At 41.4% G+C, this 20,494-nt stretch overlaps 1 protein-coding gene across 2 annotated transcripts in view; it reads left to right on the forward strand.

Moving 5' to 3' along the window:
- The window catches only part of LOC101288707 (zinc finger protein 582), a 55,691-nt gene extending 35,678 nt beyond the window's left edge, over positions 1-20,013 (forward strand). Inside the window, exons 1-5 of one of the 2 annotated variants that reach the window (XM_033411992.2) lie at positions 1,153-1,293; positions 1,885-1,976; positions 4,791-4,917; positions 6,999-7,094; positions 10,001-20,013. In XM_033411992.2, coding sequence (XP_033267883.1) covers positions 1,944-1,976; positions 4,791-4,917; positions 6,999-7,094; positions 10,001-12,021 — 2,277 coding nt within the window. In that variant the 5' untranslated portion in view covers positions 1,153-1,293; positions 1,885-1,943 and the 3' untranslated portion in view covers positions 12,022-20,013. Of the gene's footprint in view, positions 1,294-1,884; positions 1,977-4,790; positions 4,918-6,998; positions 7,095-9,960 lie in introns of those variants that run through there. The other variant, XM_049703251.1, reaches the window with a different exon arrangement.
- The last annotated feature ends 481 nt before the right edge of the window (positions 20,014-20,494 follow it).

The following is a 20,494-nucleotide window of genomic DNA, read 5'->3' on the forward strand; positions in this document are numbered from 1 at the left end:
GTGGTCGGGTGTCCAAGCCCGAGGGCGGGGCGGGGCGGGTCAGGGCAAGCGAGGCCAGCGGCTCGGACCTGGCCGTGAAGCCCTGGCCTGAGCGCCGCTGCGCCGTCTCTCCCGGACCGACTACATTTCCCAGAGGCCCGCGCAGGTGCGCCGAGGCCGCGGCTCGAACCGGGCTCTGGGCTGTGGGGCGGCTGGAGCGGCGTGTGTGTGAGAGGCAAGACTGGACTGTGAAAAATACAGAGAGAGTGCGAGCGGGGTGTGTTGGTGTGGGTGTGAGAGAAACGGATGTGCCTGTGTGTAAGAGGTCAGCAGGTGTGGGGCCCCGGGAGAGACTGAGAGGGAGAGATCGTATTGAGAGCGTGTGTGTGTGTGTGAGAGAGAGAGAGACCTGACTGTGAGTGTGAGAGACCGAAAGCATGTTGGTGTGTGTGAGGGAAACGGGTGTGCCCGAGTGTGAGAGGTCAACAAGTGTGTGGGGCCCCAGGGAGGCTGAGAGGGAGAGATCGTGGGGGCGGGTGTGTGTGTGAGAGAGACCGAAAGCATGTTGGTGTGAGCGTGTGAGGTTATGACAGTCCGTGTGTGTCCGAGTGTGAGGGAGACCCCAGTGTGTATTGTGTGTGTGTGAGAGAGGTAGCAATTGCAGTGTTTGTGTATCTATGTGTGTGAGAATTCCGTGTGTCTCTGAAACAGAGATCATTAAGGATGTGTGTGTGAGAGAGAGAGAGAGGAAAACTAGTGATGTGTGTGACACCAAAGTGAGTAGGAGAGAGACTGTGAACCATGGATTGTCACAAGGCTTGCAAATATAGCTTCTGTGAGGTTGCGGAGAGTGTGGGTGTGAGTGAGACAGAGATGAGGGGCAGTGAGCCATGGGTGTGTGTGAGAGAATAAGATTGGGGGTATATGTGTGATGTTTGTGTATCACCATGTGTGTTTGTACCCATGGCCTCTCTGAGACTGTGATATATGTGACTGCATATGATGTGCCTTCCGTTGGGTGCTTGCGATTGTGTCCTCTGTGTAATCAGGAGGTATGTGAGGTCTTGTGTCAGTGTCTGTGTGTTACCCTGTATGGTTGTAACTGGCCCTGTGTGACTGTGGTGTGTGTGGGGAGACTACTTGGAAGGTTGATAGCTTTGGCTTCTTTGTGTGTGTTGCTTTATGGAATTGTGTGTTGCCAGGATAAGGATCCTGGAGTAGAATTCCCTGCTCCCAGTCCAAGAGTTCCAGTGAGAAGCAAGAGGTGGGGTGACTGGAGCTCCTGACTGAAGCAGGAGACACCCTCAGTTCTGGGTGACAAAAAGGAGGGGAAACCGAGGGGTTGAAGACAGAGATGAGAGTGAAGGTGGCAGAATTGGGTGCTAAAGGATCCACTGTCCCAGGGTGAGAGGAAAGCAAAGCCCCTGGGGGTTTGGCAGGAGAAGGTGGATAACCCTGGCCTCTGGTGGCATTTAGGAGTCAGATTTTCAAACTGAAGACTGTATCAAAGCATGAAGCAGGGACGCAGGAAGGGAAAGAGTACACCTTTACCTACAAAATATAAAATAGAGGAAACAGCTATTTCATGGGATCATTTTAAAAATAAGGTGAGAGAAGATAATCTATGCAGAGTACCTAGCACGTCTCATTATTTTTATTCATAATAAGACCAAAGAATGGGAAAGCAACTTTTAGAAAAAAGATTAAATTTAGGACCTTGAGCATAAGAGAAACAGAGTTATAAGTTATACATCTCAACTGCCATCGGTTGCCCATAATCTCCCAGTTATGTGGGCAGTGGAAGCAAAGAAGGCTGGGAGGAAGAAGGAGAAGATGGAGTTTTTAGGCTGGTGATTCTGGGAGTGCAAAGGCCTCATCTTTTCACCCTCCTTTTTCTCCCTTCAGCCTTACCCTTCCAGGACAGTGCTGTTCCCCAAGAGAAAAGCCAGGAAAAGGAGGCAAAAATGACAGTTGAACTAGTGAAAGCCATACCTCAGGTTAGTTATTTCATTTCTCCTTCTTGAAAAGCAGTCTTACTGTTTAGGAATTTGTAAAGCTGCTTTCCTTTTGAAAATTCCCTGATTAACAGTCTTATCTAAGGGCCTGGTTCCCACTTCTCCCAGAGAGCACTGTCCTTAACTCAGACTGCCTAATGGGTAAATAAAACTGAGTGTGATGAGGCATAGAGCCCCCTCTTCTTCCCACTTCATTTTATTTATTTATTTATTTAATTTATTTATTTTTGGCTGCATTGGGTCTTCGTTGCTGTGTGCAGGCTTTCTCTAGTTGTGGCGAGCAGGGGCTACTCTTTGTTGCAGTGCATGGGCTTCTCATTGCGGTGGCTTCTCTTTGTTGTGGAGCACGGGCTCTAGGCGTGTGGGCTCAGTAGTTGTGGCTCACGGGCTCTAGAGTGCAGGCTCAGTAGTTGTGGTGCATGGGCTTAGTTGCTTCACGGCATGTGGGATCTTCCCAGATCAGAGCTTGAACCCATGTCCCCTGCATTGGCAGGCAGACTCTTAACCACTGCACCACCAGGGAAGTCCCTCTGTGAGTTTTTATTTTCTGATTTTTTTCCTCTTAATTTTGTCTTATGTGCCTCATTATTTTGAGTTAAGTGCTGGACTTTGTATATTTAAAAATCTTAGAGATAATTTAAAGCTTTGATGTCTTCCTTTTGATAGGGTTTACTTTTTTTTTTGGCTGCGCTGTGTGGCTTGCGGGATCTCAGTTCCTCGACCAGCGATTGAACCCAGGCCATGCAGTGAAAACCTGGAATCCTAACCATTAGGCAAGCAGGGAACTCCCTATAGGATTTACTTTTTAAAAATAGATTTTTTAAAATAAACTGTTTTTAATAATAGAAAATTTGCTGATAGCAGGGAGGATCCTTATGCATCACACTCAGCTTCCCCTGTTTCTAACATCTTACATTAGTATGGGACATTTGTTAAAATTAATGAACCAATATTGATACATTATTATTAAGTAAAGTCCATTCTTTGTTCAGATTTCCTTAGTTTTTCCTTAATATCCTTTTTCTGTTCCAGGATCCTATCCAGGATACCACATTACATTTAGTAGTTCTATCTTCTAGGTAGTTTTGTCTCCTTGTCTGTGACAGTTTCTCATACCTTCCTTCTTTTTGATGACCTTGTCAGTTTTGAGAGGTTCTCTGGTATTTTTCAGAACATCTCTCAAACCTGATGTTTTTTTCCTGGTTAGACTGGAGTAATGTGTTTTTAGAAGGAAGATCACAGAGTTCCATTTTCATCATATATCAAGGGTTCATACTATCAACATGAGTTATTACTATACCTTGATTACCTGGTTGAGGTAGTATTTGTCAGGTTTCTGCACTGTAAGGTTACTCTTTTTTGTTCCACTTTTCCATACTGTACTCCCCTCTTCTCTAGCAACTACCAGTTTGCTCTCTACATCTATACAAAGTCTGTTTCTGTTTTGTTTTTTAGATTCCACATATAAGTGAGATCATACAGTATTTGTCTTTCTTTGACATATTTCACTTAGCATAATACCCTCTAGTTCCATCCATGTTGCTGCAAATGACAACACAGCATTACAAAGATTTTTATTTTCAGTGGAAATAAATGTGAAGATGAAAATGCCCATAATACTTAAAAAAATTTGTCACAACCCTCACAGATATAGAGAACAAACTAGTGGCTACTGGGGGGAGGGGCAAGATAGAGGTATGGAATTAGGAGACACAAACTATTATGTGTAAAATAAATAAGCCACAAGGGTATATTGTACAACACAGGGAAATATAGCCACTATTTTATAATAACTACAAATGGAGTATAACCTTTAAAAATTGTGAATCACTATGTTGTACACCTGAAACTTATTGTACATCAACTATGCCTCAATTTAAAAAAAAAGAAAAAAAATTTATCTCAACCTGATGGTGATGGTAACTGGACATTAAGTCTTTATGAAACTAAAAATTATAATTATTTCATTTTGATATTGTCTAAGTATATATTGGTTTGTTATACTCAAATTCAGCACACAAGTTAGATGTGTTGTAGTCTTTTTTTGTGTGTGTGGTACATGGGCCTCTCACTGTTGTGGCCTCTCCCGTTACGGAGCACAGGCTCCGGACGCGCAGGCTCAGCGGCCATGGCTCACGGGCCCAACCGCTCTGCGGCATGTGGGATCTTCCCGGACTGGGGCAAGAACCCGTGTCCCCTGCATCGGCAGGCGGACTCTCAACCACTGCGCCACCAGGAAAGCCCGTGTTGTAGTCTTATGCTGGGTGATTTCTCATATTGCTATCCAGGTCACTGTGGTATGGCCTGGCATGCTAATTAATTCTTAATGGTACAGCACAAAAAAATTGCATTCTAGATACATATTTTTATTATGTAAGAAAAAAACCACAGCCATGTCAGTTCAATGCCTCTTTCCCCTGAAACACTAGGATCCCATAGAGTACAATTTACAAAATATCAACTTAGATATTCTTTTGTTGCTGTTTTGGAAGGTTCAACCACAGGTATACGTCCTTACTTGAAGCCCTTGTTTACTGCCCTGTGGCCACCTGTCCATATTTCCCCATGCTGAGAAATGGATTAGCACCATCATATACAATGCAGTTTAGCATTTTAGGTTAGCATTTTAGTTCAATAAGTACTATTTTAGGTTAGCGTTTAATATTATATGTTTAAGTTTTTTTTTCTCTCTAAGGGCTATTTCTCACATAAAGTAGGGACAGCTTAACACTTCAACTCGAAGTCACGTGTGGACATGAGCATTGGTTGATCAAGAATGTCTTTGTGTCATTTCAGGACTTGGTGACATTCAAGGATGTAGCAATAGACTTTTCCCAGGAGGAATGGGAATGGCTGAACCCTGCTCAGAGGAGTTTATATAGGAGTATGATGTTGGAGAACTATCAGAGCCTGGTATCAGTGGGTGAGGATTTTTTCCCCTCTCATAGTTCAGAATTACCCTTAGGGACTCTTTAGGTTTTGGTTTTTGTTTAATTATTAAAACTTTTTTTTTTTTTTTTTTTACTGTGTGTAGGTCAGAATCGAATCTGGGAAATAAAGAGGGTATTCAGGAACTGATGAAAATTTCAGATTTAATAAGTGAATTTGGTGTGTATCAGATATTTCATGAGTGTGCCCTTTAGTTAGTTGGGAACAGGATGTGATGTGACTCTCACTGGTCTCCTGTGCTGCCTTGTTTCCTCTGTCCTATGGTATTGTTACCACCATAACAAAGTTCACAAAGAGTACAGCTGGATTGTTAAAAATTCAGAATATTGCTTTAAAATCTGTATATTTTTATTAACTTGCAATAAATGAACTAGCGAGGCACAAACTATGAAAATTGCTTCAGATATTCTTAGGGAAACTAAAATGGACCCTTCTCAGCCCTGGGGCCCACCATTGGTTGGATTAGCTTTCTGTTGTCTAGAGCTCCCCCCCTTTTTTTTTCCTCATTTTTCCCTAGGAGGGTGTTTTATATTTATTTTTTATTATATTACTATTTTTTTGGCTGTGCTGCATGGCATGAGGGATTCTAGTTCCCCAACCGGGGATTGAACCCACATCCCTTGCATTGGGAGGGCAGAGTCTTAACCACTGGATCACCCAGCAAAATTCCAGAGGCCCCCTTTTTTTGTTTTTACATTTATTTCTTTATTTATTGTTTATCTTTGGCGGCATTGGATCTTTGTTGATGTGCTTGGGCTTTCTCTAGCTGCGGCGAGCGGGGGTTACTCTTCGTTGCAGTGCCCGGTCTTCTCACTGTGACAGTTTCTTTTGTTGCAGAGCACGGGCTCTAGGTGCGCGGGCTTCAGCCTAGAGGCCCCTTTTAACCTGCTTGTGGTTCACTGAACTTCTTGAAACTAAATATGTCTTTCACCAAATTTGAGAAATTTTTGGCCATTATTTCTTCAACTAATTTTTTCTATTGATTTATTAGATAATTTCTATTGTTGTGTCTTCAAGTTCACTGATTCCTTCCATGTCTTTTTCAATGTCTTGTTAAGCCCATCTGGAGAATTTTTGTATTTCAGATACTGTATTTTTCAATTCTAGACTTTTTACTGGTTCTTTTTTATGATTTCTATTTCGCTGCTGAGAAATTACAAGCATATTTTCCTTTACATTCTTGAATATAGATATTTTAACTGTTTTAAAAGCCTAGTCTACTGATTCTATGTTACCAGTCCTGTGTTATCACAGGTTAGGTCTCCATTAATTGTTTTTCTGAGTCTGATTCATTTTTTCTTCCTTTTATGTAGTAATTTTGGATTTTATCCTGGACACTGTAAATAATGCATTGTGGAAACTCTGGATTCTGTTATATTCTTCTGAAGAATATTGATTTTTTTTTTTTTAATCAGGCAGTTGACCTGACTCAAACTCCAAACTCTCTCTAGGGGCCCCCCCTTTTTTTTTTTTAAGATTTATTATTTGTTTATTTTTGGCTGCATCGGGTCTTAGTTGCAGCATGTGGGATCTTCTTTGAGGGGTGTGGGCTCTTCATTGCGGTGCACGGGCTTCACTCTAGTTGTGGCTTGCGGGTTTTCTCTCTCTAGTTGTGCCATGCAGGCTCCAGGGTGTGTGGGCCCTGTAGTTGTGGCACGTGGGTTCCAGAGCACATGGGCATGCAGCCTCTCTAGTTGAGGTGCACAAGCTCAGTAGTTGTGGCGAGCGGGCTTAGTTGCCCTGCAGCATGTGGGATCTTAGTTCCCGGACCAGGGGTCGAACACCCTGTCCTCTAGGGGCCCTTTGTATTACCTCACTTACTGCTGTCTGATGATCCTCCGAAAATGCTGGGCTGAATTTCTGCCCCGGCCCCTTAGAAAATGGTTTAACTTTTATAGAATTGACTGTTGGCAGTCCCACTAAACTATGCCAAAAGCTTTATATAGTCTGTCACCCCTTGATCTATTCATTCCTGTAATGTCATTCCATCAGAATTAAGGAACCAGCTGAAATGCCCAAAACATGGCCAATTTTCATATCGATTTTTGTATGCAGGACTTTGTGTCTCTAAGCCATATGTCATCTCCTTATTGGAGCAAGGGAAAGAGCCTTGGGAGATGAAGAGTGAGATGAGAAGAACCCCATTCCCAGGTGAGTGTGGAAGAACCAGATAGGGGAATTCTTTCTAGGTAATGGCTCACCCATTTTTCAAGGTGATACTTCCTGCTTTCTTATGCTCTTAGAAACATCTCACGCCTTGAGTCACGCCTTGACTCAAGCCTGGGAAAAAACTGAAACTTGACTACTTAGCATGGGCTCCCCAAATATCTTCTCTTCTACTTGACTCTCTTCTAATAACTCATTTTGCAAAAATCTTTATCCAGCTCCTTCTCATCCTCTTTTCTTTTCTATATACAGACTTATATAAGCTTCTCTTCTTCTTACATCTTTGCTTAACTCTAAAATTAGATGCTACCTAAAATCATAACATACCCTGCTGCTTAAATCTTTTTTTGCTTCCCTGTTGCAAATAGAAAAAATCCAAACCCTACCAGCCCCTATGTAACCAGCTCCTTCCTACTTCTCCAACCCTATCGTCTATCACTTTTTAGTTTTTTCACTATACTTTAGCCCAGAGTTTTCTAAACTATGCAAGGTATACAGGTATGTTCCAAGTTTGTTACAGGTATGCCAAGATCCTGAGTCTCTAAGCCTTGGAAGACCACATGGGGCTAGCAGCAGTCTGAGTTCCAAGTCTGGTTGCCTCTGGATCATAAGCAGTGCCATGTGTCTTACAAATGTCATTATCAATGAGTGCCTGACATACAGTTGAAAAGCACTGCTCTAGCCCACTGGTCACCTTTTCTGAACTCACCAAGCTCTTTACTGACTCAGGCTTTTGAATTCCCTATTTTCTCTGCCTAGAAGACTCCTCTGTCAGCTCTCTGTCCATGCTTGGCTATCAGGCCAGAGCTCAAAAATCATCTCACTGGAGGCCATCCCTAACCACATTGTATAGTGAACTTTTCCCTTTTCCAACCCAATTACTCTCTACTAAGCCACTGTTTATTTTCTTTGTAACACTTAGGAGAGCCTATAATTAACTTTTTTCTGGTGTACATGCTTATTTTCTGCCTCCCCCAATGAACCAAAAATTCACAAACACAAGGGAATATTGGGATCACATGTGATAATTATGCCTTTATGAAATTCTCCTTTCACTTCTATAACAGTATTTGATCTTTACATTTGGAGATGATTTGGACCCTAGACTTCTAGGATCCTCCAAATACCCAAATATTAGGAGGGAAATAAGCTGTGCTTAGACACACTTTATACTTTGGTTATGTAGGAATCTACCATCTGCCTTAAACAGGAAAAGAGAAAGAGGAACTTTCCTGATAAGAGGTAATAGTTGGCCATGTGAAGAATAGATAGAGGATGAGGGAAAGGGAATAAAGAAGCCTGTAAATCTGCTGGGACGTTGAGTCACAGTATAGATGTAAGTATAATTCAGTGACTAAGATATCTCAGCATCTGTGTTGAGAAAAGCCCAAAAGATAAGGGACAACCATGACTCTTCATGGGAGGCTGGAGATGAAAGCAGCCTTCACAGACAAGAAAGAATTTGAGGGAGGAGTAGATGATGCCGTCAGGTTTCTGTTTTTCTCTTTCTAGTATTGCTCCCCTCAGCCCATCTATGTAAGAAAAACTGTAGGTGATTGGTTCACTGAACTCTTATGGCCTCAGTTCTAGAATTCTTGAAGCTTGGGTGTTTCTGATACCACAGATGACCTGGGGTAGGAAGCTTGTTAACACCTCAGAGTCTTTCTTAACTTCTCTGGTAGATTTGATCCCTCCCATCTCTGAACTTTTATACCAATTTTACTTTTTTACCACATGGGTTCGCATTTGATATTCCATATTTTCTTCTTCTCAGATTACTTCCTTTGTTGGCCTTGTCTTCCTAATCACTTTCTGTACTTCTCAAGAACAACTGTCTAACTACTCTAGTGTTCCTAATGCTTGACATGTAATAGAAAACTATTTAGGGAGCATTGGATTAGTCCATAATTTGCTATGGACAAGATGGGAAAGGAAAGCACTTTCTCCTTTGCCCTTTCTTGATATCACCTCTCCCCTAAATTTTTCTCTTAGTGTCACCTCTTCAATACAAATTTCTTCTTTATAGATTTATCGAGAATTTCTTATATATGCCTGAGTTTCTGTGATGCATGTTAAGTGACTTAGTAGTAGTGTGTAAGGCTCATCTAGTCCTTCCCCAAAGCTTATATTCTAGCTCACAAGGCAAGACAGGTACTTATGTGGCAGGAAATAAGAACGTGATTAATAATAGTGATACCAACCCACATATTGCTGTAAGACTTGTTTCTACAAAAAGACACATGGCAAAACCCTATTAAGATGTGACACTTTTCCTACTTTCCACTTTTCCTGGTGAAAGTGAGAAGGTGAATGGAAAAATCCCTTAATATGCAGCCTGAAGTTCAGGGATCTATGAGAAGTGAAGAGAGTTTACTGTATTAAGACACATGGAAATGGTTCATAGGGACACTATTTTCTGATTATGAAGAGATGACTTTAAGATTTTACCTAAATCCCAAGGGAAGTCACAAAGCACAAAGTATTTGTGATTTCTGGGAATCTACAGAGATTTTTGAGTGGCAGTAGTTATGTGATGATATTGGTTTTTAAACAAAGTTAGCCTAACTATATATGCAAGTCTCTCAGAAGTGGGAAAGAATAGAGGAAGTTTCATTTATATTCTGTTATGTTAATATAGGCATAACATATTATTACCATTGCATTACTACTTCAGGACTTTGTTATCCTACATTTAATTTTCTAAATCACCTTTTCCATGTTCCTCTATGAGGTCTCATTCTCTAGGGTCTGCTTGCATATTTGTTCAGTTGACACGCCTGTGTATCATACATTTTGTGGGATTCATTATTTCAATTCACCTTTTCTGTGTTAAATGTTTCCTTTGTTATAGCCCATGATAAAGGAAACATTTGCTTTTTTGAATCTTTCAGATTGGGAATCTGTATATGAGACACAAGAATTACCCCTGAAGCAATTTGTGTGTGATGATGTATTAATGGGGAGAATTATAAGCTATGGACTTGAGTGTCCCACTTTTGGAGAAGATTGGAAATGTGAAGATCTTTTTGAGAGGCAGTTGTTAAGCCAAGAGACATTTATCAGGCAAGAAACAATCACTCATAAAGAAACACTTACAGTGGAAATAGACCACAAATATAACAAATCTGGGAAATTTGTCTCATTGGACAATATAGAAGAGAATATTTATAATCACAAGTCAGATAAAAAAAGCTTTTCTAAAAATTCCATGGTAATAAAACACAAGAAAGTCTTTGTAGGAAAGAAACTTTTTAAATGTAATGAATGTGAGAAGACCTTCACCCAGAGCTCATCCCTTACTGTTCATCAGAGAATTCATACTGGAGAGAAACCGTATGAGTGTAAGGAATGTGGGAAAGCCTTCAACCAGAGTCAACACCTTGCCCAGCACCACAGAATACATACTGGAGAGAAACTGTTTGAATGTAAGGAATGTAGGAAAGCCTTCAGCCAAAATGTTCACCTTATTCAACATCAAAGAATTCATACTGGAGAAAAACCATATAAATGTAAGGAGTGTAGAAAAGCCTTCAGCCAGCCTGCACACCTTGCCCAGCATCAGAGAATTCATACTGGAGAGAAGCCCTATAAATGTAAGGAATGTGGAAAGGCCTTCAGTGATGGCTCATCCTTTGCACGACATCAGAGATGTCACACTGGCAAAAGACCCTATGTATGTATTGAATGTGGAAAAGCCTTTAGGCAGAACACATCCCTTATCCGTCACTGGAGGTATTATCACACTGGGGAGAAACCCTTTGATTGCATCGACTGTGGGAAAGCCTTCAGTGATCACATAGGACTTATTCAGCATAGGAGAATTCATACTGGAGAGAAACCCTACAGATGTAATGTGTGTGGAAAAACCTTCAGCTATGGCTCATCCCTGACTGTCCATCAGAGAATTCACACAGGAGAGAAACCATACGAATGTGATATCTGTGGGAAAGCCTTTAGCCATCATGCCTCACTCACTCAGCACCAAAGAGTGCATTCTGGAGAGAAGCCTTACGAATGCAGGGAATGTGGGAAAGCCTTTAGGCAGAGCATACACCTTGCTAGTCACCTGAGGATTCATACTGGCGAAAAACCCTATAAATGTAAAGAATGTGGGAAAGCTTTTAGCATCAGTTCACAGCTGGCTACTCATCAGAGAATTCATACTGGAGAGAAACCTTATGAATGTAAGGAATGTGGCAAAGCTTTCAAACAGAGAGCACATCTTGCACAGCATCATAAAATTCATACCGGAGAGAAACCTTATGAATGTACTGAATGTGGAAAAGCCTTCAGCCAGACTACCCGCCTTATTCAACATCAGAGAGTTCACACGGGAGAGAAACCCTATAAATGTACTGAATGTGGGAAGGCCTTTAGTGATAGCTCATCCTGCTCTCAGCATCGGAGACTTCACACTGGCCAAAGGCCCTACGAATGTGTTAAGTGTGAGAAGGCATACAGAACAAAATCGTTGCTCATTTGTCATCAAAGATGTCATACGGGGGAGAAACCTTATGAATGTAGCATGTGCGGTAAAGCCTTTAGCCATCGGCAATCCCTTACCATTCATCAGAGAATTCACTGTGGAGAAAAACCATATCAGTGTAAGGAATGTAGGAAAACCTTCAGCCAGATTGGACACCTTAATCTACATAGAAGAATCCACACTGGAGAGAGATCTTATGAATGTAAGGAATGCAGAAAGGTCTTCAGACAAAGTGCACACCTTGCTCATCATCAGAAAATTCATGCTGTAGAGTCATGTCAGGCCCCCAGCTCTTCCTCACCTTCTGTGTCACCAAGTCCTGTTGATATGTCTGCTGAATATTTTTGGAATTCATCCACATCTTTCCATTCTCGTTGCCCTAGTCCAAAACACTGTCATTTCACCTGGACTATTCCAATTGTCTAATAACTGGTCTCCTTGCATCCTCTTTTGTCCCCTTCAAGTTCATTTTTCACACTACTGCCACAGTGGTATTTTCAAAATGTAAATGTAATTTTATGACTCCCTTAAAACCCTTGCTATGCAATTTTGAACTACTTGATGCATACAAAGTGCTCAGCACAGTGTCTGACCCAGACTAAGTGCTCCATAATGTTAGCTCAGTATCCTTCAGAGTCTGCTTGAAAGTTATTTTTAAACAGTGAACTCTGGAAGGCAGTATATGTACTTGGAGATCATAACAATTTTGGAACTGAAACAATGTATATGATGAGGGTTAGCATGAGTAGTATGTTTAAAGCTTGAGATCACCACAAAATAAGGTTGTGTTCCTTTGTTGGTGAGGAAATTCAGTGTGACCTGATACATAGAATATGTTTTAGGAAATTCTAGAACTCTGGATAAGACTGGAACAAAAGAACTAGAATTTACTGGGAAGAATGTAAGACTATATTTATTCAAGGCAGAAAGTAAAAATTCCTAATATTTAAAATGGAAGAAACAGAACTTGAATAGTGTAGCCCTCTTCTAAGACACCTGGGTTAACAGATTAATTCTAAACCTTCAAGGAATCATAATTAAGCTGTTCTAGAGTGTAGAAAAAATAATGAAATGGATTATTTTGCAGTATTTGGAATACTTCTTTCATGAGGCTAATTCAACCCTAATATCAAATCCAGAAGAAAAAAATTATAGATGAATTTACTCATGGTTTTATATATAGGAAGGAAATTATTAACCTCTGTTAAGGAGAATAGAGGTTCTGAATAAATGGAGATCTGTGTTTCCAGATGGAAGTTTCAATATTGTTAACATGTTTGTACAGTCAATTCCAGTCACAATCCCTATAGGATATCTTTACATTGACAGTTTTGTTCTGAAAATCATGTAGAATGGTAAATAGGAAAGCATCACAAGGAAATTTTTGAAAAAGATCATATACCCATGAATTTAGTTTATTGCAAAAGTAATTATTTTTGATGTGTCAGTGGGAGAGATGGATTACTTAAATGGTGCTTGACAGTTATCCAACTGGAAATAAGGTCAGATCCACATTTCACCCCTTACAGAGAAGTTCATTCAATATGATTAAAGATGTAATAGGAAACAATATTAAGATTCTAGAAGAGAATGTAGAATATTTCTATCCCTTTGAGTTCAGGAAGGCTTTGATAAGCAGGACACAGAGTCCAGAAGTCATGAAGAGAGACAGAGTGATAGGACCATGTAAAAAATTTAAACTTTTCCATGGTATAAGACACTGTATTCAAAGTTAAAAGGCACATGACAGACTGAGATATATATATATATATATATATATATATATATATATATATATATTTTTTTTTTTTTTTTTTTTTTTTTTTGCGGTATGCGGGCCTCTCACTGTTGTGGTCTCTCCCGTTGCGGAGCACAGGCTCCGGACATGCAGGCTCAGCGGCCATGGCTCACGGGCCTAGCCGCTCCGCGGCATGTGGGACCTTCCCAGAACAGGGCACAAACCTGTGTGCCCTGCATCGGCAGGCGGACTCTCAACCACTGTGCCACCAGGGAAGCCCCCAGACTGAGATATATTTTAACCATATATTACGAAGCATATAGCCCTTAAAAAAGGGCTGTTGGAAAGCAGCAAGGATAAGGTAAGATACACAGTCTGACAAAGTCTGATAAGATGAGATACACAGTATAACAGCAAATCTTAAATGAAGAAATTAAAACAGTCAAATAAAGGAAGATCTTAATTGCACTAATGATCAAATAAATGGAAAATTTAAAAGTCCTCATCACCAACACAAACCAGCACACATTTTATGGATAATATCCAGTACGGTTGCAGATGTGAGAAACCATATTTTTATATTACATTGGGAGGGTACATAGGTGGAAAGCCATTTTAGAAGGCAATATGGTGTGACCTGTCAGTATTTAAAATGTAATTAATCACTGCTGCAATTCTACATCTAGGAATTTATCTTCTCGAAAAGCACAGGTACAGAAATATAGATGCATAAGCACATTCATTACAGAATTGTAAAAAACTTGGAACAGTTTAAATGTCCAGCAGTAGTAAATTTGTTACTTAACTGTGGAAAATCAGTTCAGTGGATTATTAAGCAGTCACTGGAAAGAATGAGGTGGATGTCTATGCTCACAAAACAATGCTTTGTAGTTTATTGAGAATGTAATTTTCATAACTATATAATATGATGGCACAGTTATAAACACATAAACTTTTTAAAGTTAAAATTATGAAATGTGTTGTTTTTGTCTACAATACAAATAGAAACCATGCATACACAAATACAGACTCCTTCCCCCAGCTGTGTTGGTTGGGCTGTTCTGATGTCATTCACTGAGGTTTTGTTTGCATTGCCAGCTGTACACAGTTCACTTTAATCCAGTCATATACTCTCTCCTTGGGACTCAGGAGGAAGCTGAATATGAGTCATCCTTTGGCCACAATTTTAAGATGGCTCCTGAGTTCCTGCTGCTCTGCTTGCTAGAGCTGACTTGTTTCATGTTCTGGTAGGTTGTTTCCCACAAGCATTTTGTTTTCATTTTATTTTATTTATTTATTTACTTATTTAATTTATTTTTTGCTGTGCTGGGTCTTTGTTGCTGTGCACGGGCTTTCTCTAGTTGCAGCAAGCGGGGGCTACTCTTTGTTGCGGTGTGCGGGCTTCTCATTGCGGTGGCTTCTCTTGTTGCAGAGCAAAGGCTCTAGGCACAAGGGCTTCAGTAGTGGCGGCACATGGGCTCAGTAGTTGTGGTGCATGGACTCTAGGGCATACGGGCTTCAGTAATTGTGGTGTGTGGGCTCAGTAGTTGTGGCTCGCAGGCTCTAGAGCACAGGCTCAGTTGTTGTAGCACATGGGCTTAGTTGCTTCGTGGCATGTAGGATCTCCCCAGACCAGGGATCAAACCCATGTCCCCTGCATTGGCAGGCGGATTCTTAACCACTGTGCCACCAGGGAAGTCCCTTGTTTTCATTTTAAAATTAGATTAAGTTCTTTTGCTGTCAAACAAGGAAACCTACCAATATAGAAATTGGTAGCCTTGAGTGGGTTTTAGGCAAAAGATCCTTAGAAAATGTGGAATTATTATTAAAGTACGGTTATTGGATGAAATGGAGCAAAGCAGTGTAAGGCTCCTAATCATATTTTGTGCCATGGAAGTAATATGCCTTCATAGCAACTGTAAAACAGCTGATCAGCTGCGGTCTAGATGGCTTTTGCTTTGGACGAATTCAAAGAGGACAAGAAGTGCCAGTCCAAGAAATATGTATGATGTTTGTTCATAGTGGAACTGAATAGTATAAAGCAAGAAGAAAAAAGGGCTTATTTCTTAAAATTTTTGCTTTAAGGCATGGAGTAGAACACAAGCCATTTTTGTAACATAGGTGAAAGACTTGCTTGTAGCTATCAGGCTGTGCTTGCTAAATATCAAAGAATGAGCTACAGTGCCAGGTTAATTCACAATTTTGGCAGGTCTCTTAAGTAGAATGTTTGATATTAATTAGGAACAGTTGGTATCCTGGTTATTGGAAAGAGGACTTGTGGGAGAAGTTTGAGATTTTGAAACTCTAAGCCGCTAAGAAACCTTAAAACAAAAAACATACCAACTAATTCACATTTGCCTGAGATAGCCATGGATGAAGGTTAACCAATTTCCCTTTTAGCTTACCAATATTATGGCTTCACTGATTTAAAAAGAAGAAAGGAAGAATGGGGGGAGGAAGGAAGGGAAGAAAGAAAAGACAGAAAGGTCTGATTCTCAAGTGGTCTAGAGGTTGATATAAGAAAAGAGATTAGGAAATGGATGAAGGACTCCCCAAAGTATTTATCAACATTCATATCAGAATCTAGAAAATGGCCTCAGGAACGGGTTTTAATAGTGCTTGGCCTCAGAAGTTGGAATAAAATTTTGAGCTGGGTTGAATTTATTTATAGGTTTACACATCAGTAATTACATATTCAATGTGCTAATTTGTGCAGCTTATTGCTTTTCCAATAGTTTTCTGGGTAGACAAATGCAATCTATTAAGTCCTAACTGATGACTAAATGACATTGAACGACCAGAAATGATCTTGCCTGATACACAGGAAGGACCTGGGAAAACTTGGGGATGCTGAATTTGCTTTCTTATTACTGAGTTTCTCTCTTACTCTATCATTAGGCTCCGTGAGACAGGGCCAAATGCCTTTCCTTGAATCCGTGCCACGGGGAAATCATCACTATATTCAGAAAGTGCTTTATGGCCATTCCTTTTTTTTTTTTTTTTAAGTATTTTTTAAAATTTATTTATTTATTTTTGACTGCGTTGGGTCTTCGTTGCTGTGCGTGGTCTTTCTCTAGTGGTGAGCGGGGCCTACTCTTTGTTGTGGTGCACAGGCTCCTCATTGCAGTGGCTTCTCTTGTTGAGGAGCATAGGCTCTAGGCACACGGGCTTCAGTAGTTGTGGCTTGTGGGCTCTAGAGTGCAGGCTCAGTAGTTGTGGCGCACAGGCTTAGTTGCTCCGTGGCATGTGGTATCTTCCCGGACCAGGGCTCGAACCCATGCCCCCTGCATTGGCAGGTGGATTCTTAACCACTGCACCACCAGGGAAGCCCTATGGTCATTCTTAAGATGCTGGGCTTACTGGGGTGGGGGCTGCTTCTGAACTCCCGTAAATGCAGGAGCCCAGGAAAGCTGAGCTCCAGATAGCAGCAACTTGCCAGGTGCAAGAAGTCAATTCAGGGGCCATCATTTAAAAGTCTACAAATAACAAATGCTGGAGAGGGTGTGGACAGAAATGAACCCTCTGCTCTGTTGGTGGGAATGTAAACTGATGTAGCCACTAAGGAGAACAGTATGGATGTTCCTCAAAAAACTAAAAATAGAGTTACCATATGATCCAGCAGCCCACTCCTGAGCAAATATCCAGAAAAAAATATAATTCAAAAGGACATGCACCCCAATGTTCATAGCAGCATTATTCACAATAGCCAAGACATGGAAGCAACTTAAATGTCCATCAACAGAGGAAAGAAAGAAGACGTGGTACTATATACAATGCAATATTACTCAACCATAAAAAAGAAATGAAATAATGCTATTTGCAGCAACATGGATGGACCTAGAGATTGTCATAGTGAGTGAAGTAAGGTCAGACAGAGAAAGACAAATATCATATGATATCACTTATATGTGGAATCTAAAAAAGGGGTACAAATGAAGCTATCTACAAAACAGAAATAGAGTTACAGATGTAGAAAACAAACTTATGGTTACCGGGGGAAAGAGGGGGATAAATTGGGAGACTTGGATTGACATATACACACTACTATATATAAAACAGATAATTAATAAGGACGTACTCTATAGCACAGGGAACCCTACTCGATACTCTGTAATGACCTATATGGGAAAATCTTAAAAAGAGGGGATATACGTAAATGTATAACTGACTCACTTTGCTGTATAGCAGAAATGAACACAACATTGTAAAGAAACTATACTACAATAAAAAAAAAATTTTTTTAAACTTCGTACAGTAAAACGCACTCATTTTGGGTGTAGAATTCTAACTTTGACAAACTCATACAGGCATGTAACCTCTACAACCAGGATGTAGAGGACCCAAGAATTCCCTTACGTCTTTTGTAGTCAGTCTCCTCCTCCTGTCCCCAGCCTCTGGCTACCACTGCTTTGTTTCCTGTCTTATATAACATTATAGGGTGTCACATAAGTGGAATCACACAGCATGTAGCCCTTAGAATTTTTGATGATGACTGTAATAATAGCATTATGCCTGGCTGTTGTTTGTGAGGTCATTCACTGAGCCAACAATGTTCTCAACTTCTGGGATAAAGAAAGCTCTGGAGGCAGGTGAATCAAGATAGCAGAATAGAAGAGAATAGAAGGACGTGGAGCTCACCTCCTTCCACAAATACATCAAAAGTACATCTCCATGTGGAACAGTTCTCATAGCATAACTTACTGAATGCTGGCAGAAGAACTCAGACACCAGAAGGGCAGGAAATATCACCATGTAGCAGGGTAGGATGAAAGAAAGGAAAAAAACAACAACAAACAAACCGGAGGAAGCAGGACAGGACCTGTGCCCCTAGGAGGGAGCTGTGAAAGAGGAAAGGTTCCTGCACCCTGGGAAGCCCCTTCAAAGCACTTTCAGCTGGGACAGAAAGGGAGCCTCAGAAGCTTGGAGGAGAGCACAGCAGCTGGTTAGCAGCAGGCAGAACAGAGAGAGACTGACACAGAGGGTCTGTGCTACCAACCTGCACTTCCCAGCCCAAGAGGCGTGCAACTGGGGGTGTATGGGGAAGAAACCCAAGCCCACCACAGGGGCGAAGCACCACTCTTTTTTTTTTTTTTTTTTTTGCGGTACGTGGGCCTCTCACTGTTGTGGCCTCTCCCGTTGCAGAGCACAGGCTCCGGACGCGCAGGCTCAGCGGCCATGGCTCACGGGCCCAGCCGCTCCGCGGCATGTGGGATCTTCCCGGACTGGGGCACGAACCCGCGTCCCCTGCATTGGCAGGCGGACTCTCAACCACTGCGCCACCAGGGAAGCCCCGAAGCACCACTCTTAAGGGGCATGTGAAGGGGGGGCGCCATAGCACCCTCACTCTTGGTGTGCTCACAGCAGGTGCATGGCCATTGAAACCCCACTGTAATGCATGAAGGGCTCAGTTATGCATCTGTGGTCAGCTGTGGGTTGGATGGGGGCTGGCTGGTACAGAAGGGCTCAGCCGACTCACATCTTGCCTGGGTGTGCTCTCATGGACAGAGCAGGGATTTATGAGAGTGGGGACACACAGGCACAGCTTCAAGTTTGTTTCTAATCCCATCGGCCAAAGCAGGCCCCATGGCCAAGCCAGGAATATCCTAGGAAGGGCCTACCCAATGGTGTGGCTACAGGGAAGAGTGAAACATGGTAATCACTAATGCAATCCATCTGCTGTTTCGGTGGAAGACAAGTGTCAATCACATGGCATGACCTCTACAAAATTATTTTATAGGACTTCCCTGGTGGTGCAGTGGTTAAGAATCCACCTGCCAATGCAGGGGACATGGGTCCGAGCCCTGGTCTGGGAAGATTCTACATGCCATGGGGCAACTAAGCCCGTGCGCCACAACTACTGAGCCTGCCCTCTAGAGCCCATGAGCCACAACTACTGAGCCCACGTGCCACAACTACTGAAGCCTGCACACCTAGAGCCCGTGCTCCGAAACGAGAAGCCACGGGAGTGAGAACCCTGTGCACCACAATGAAGAGTAGCCCCCGCTCGATGCAACTAGAGAAAGTCCACACGCAGCAACAAAGACCCAACGCAGCCAAAAATAAATTAATTATTTTTAAAAATTATTTTATGTAATCTATATGTCCCCAATTTATAAAGTAAAAGAAAAATAAAAATCTTACCCCATCCTCCCCCTCCCCCACAGCCAGCAAGTTCCTCTCCCTGGAGGCAACCACCCCGAACAGTTTCCTGGTATATTTCCAGAACACTCTATGCATATATAAGCAAATATTTATGTGGATTTTTTATATACATAAATATTCCAAAAAGTTGTATAGTACACCTTTCTACACAAATGGTAACATGTGGAACAGTTTTCCATCTTGCTTTTATCCATTGTCATCTGAGACCCCTTGTGTCCTTAGACAAGGGGGATGGATGTTATCATTTCACAAAGTTTGGGCATAAGATTTATTGAAAGAATTCCTTATGATTATTTTGATCTCACTGTGATTTGTTCGGCTCCAGAAAAAGAGATCACTGAAAAATATTTTTCAGTTATGAATGAAGAATGCTTTTCGGCCGAGTGTGACCAATGAATTGTCCTGTGTTGTAATGCAGCATAGGACTCCTTTTAAAAAAAATTTTTGTTAGGAGATTTTCAATTACACAGAAAGGTATAAAATACAATAAGTGCCCGTATTCAATACCTTTAAAAATAATTTTGCGGGCTCCCCTGGTGGCGCAGTGGTTGAGAGTCCGCCTGCCAATGCAGGGGACATGGGTTTGTGCCCCGGTCCGGGAAGATCCCACATGCCGTGGAGCAGCTGGGCCCGTGAGCCATGGCCGCTGAGCCTGCGCGTCCGGAGCCTGTGCTCCTCAACGGGAGAGGCCACAACAGTGAGAGGCCCGCATACCACAAAAAAAAAAAAAAAATAATAATAATAATAATAATAATAATAATTTTGGTAACATAAAAATACCTAAAAATTTTTAAATAACGAAATTTACCATATTTTATAACATATATTTGCTTCTAAAAGGGGAAATCGACAGTAATAGTAGGGGACTTTAATACCCCACTTACACCAATGGACAGATCATCCAAACAGAAAATAAATAAGGAAACACAAGCTTTAAATGACACAATAGACTAGGTAGATTTAATTGATATTTATAGAACATTCCAACTGAGAGTGGCA

This window comes from Orcinus orca, chromosome 20, assembly GCF_937001465.1.
Source record: "Orcinus orca chromosome 20, mOrcOrc1.1, whole genome shotgun sequence".
Classification (NCBI taxonomy): Eukaryota; Metazoa; Chordata; class Mammalia; order Artiodactyla; family Delphinidae; genus Orcinus; species Orcinus orca.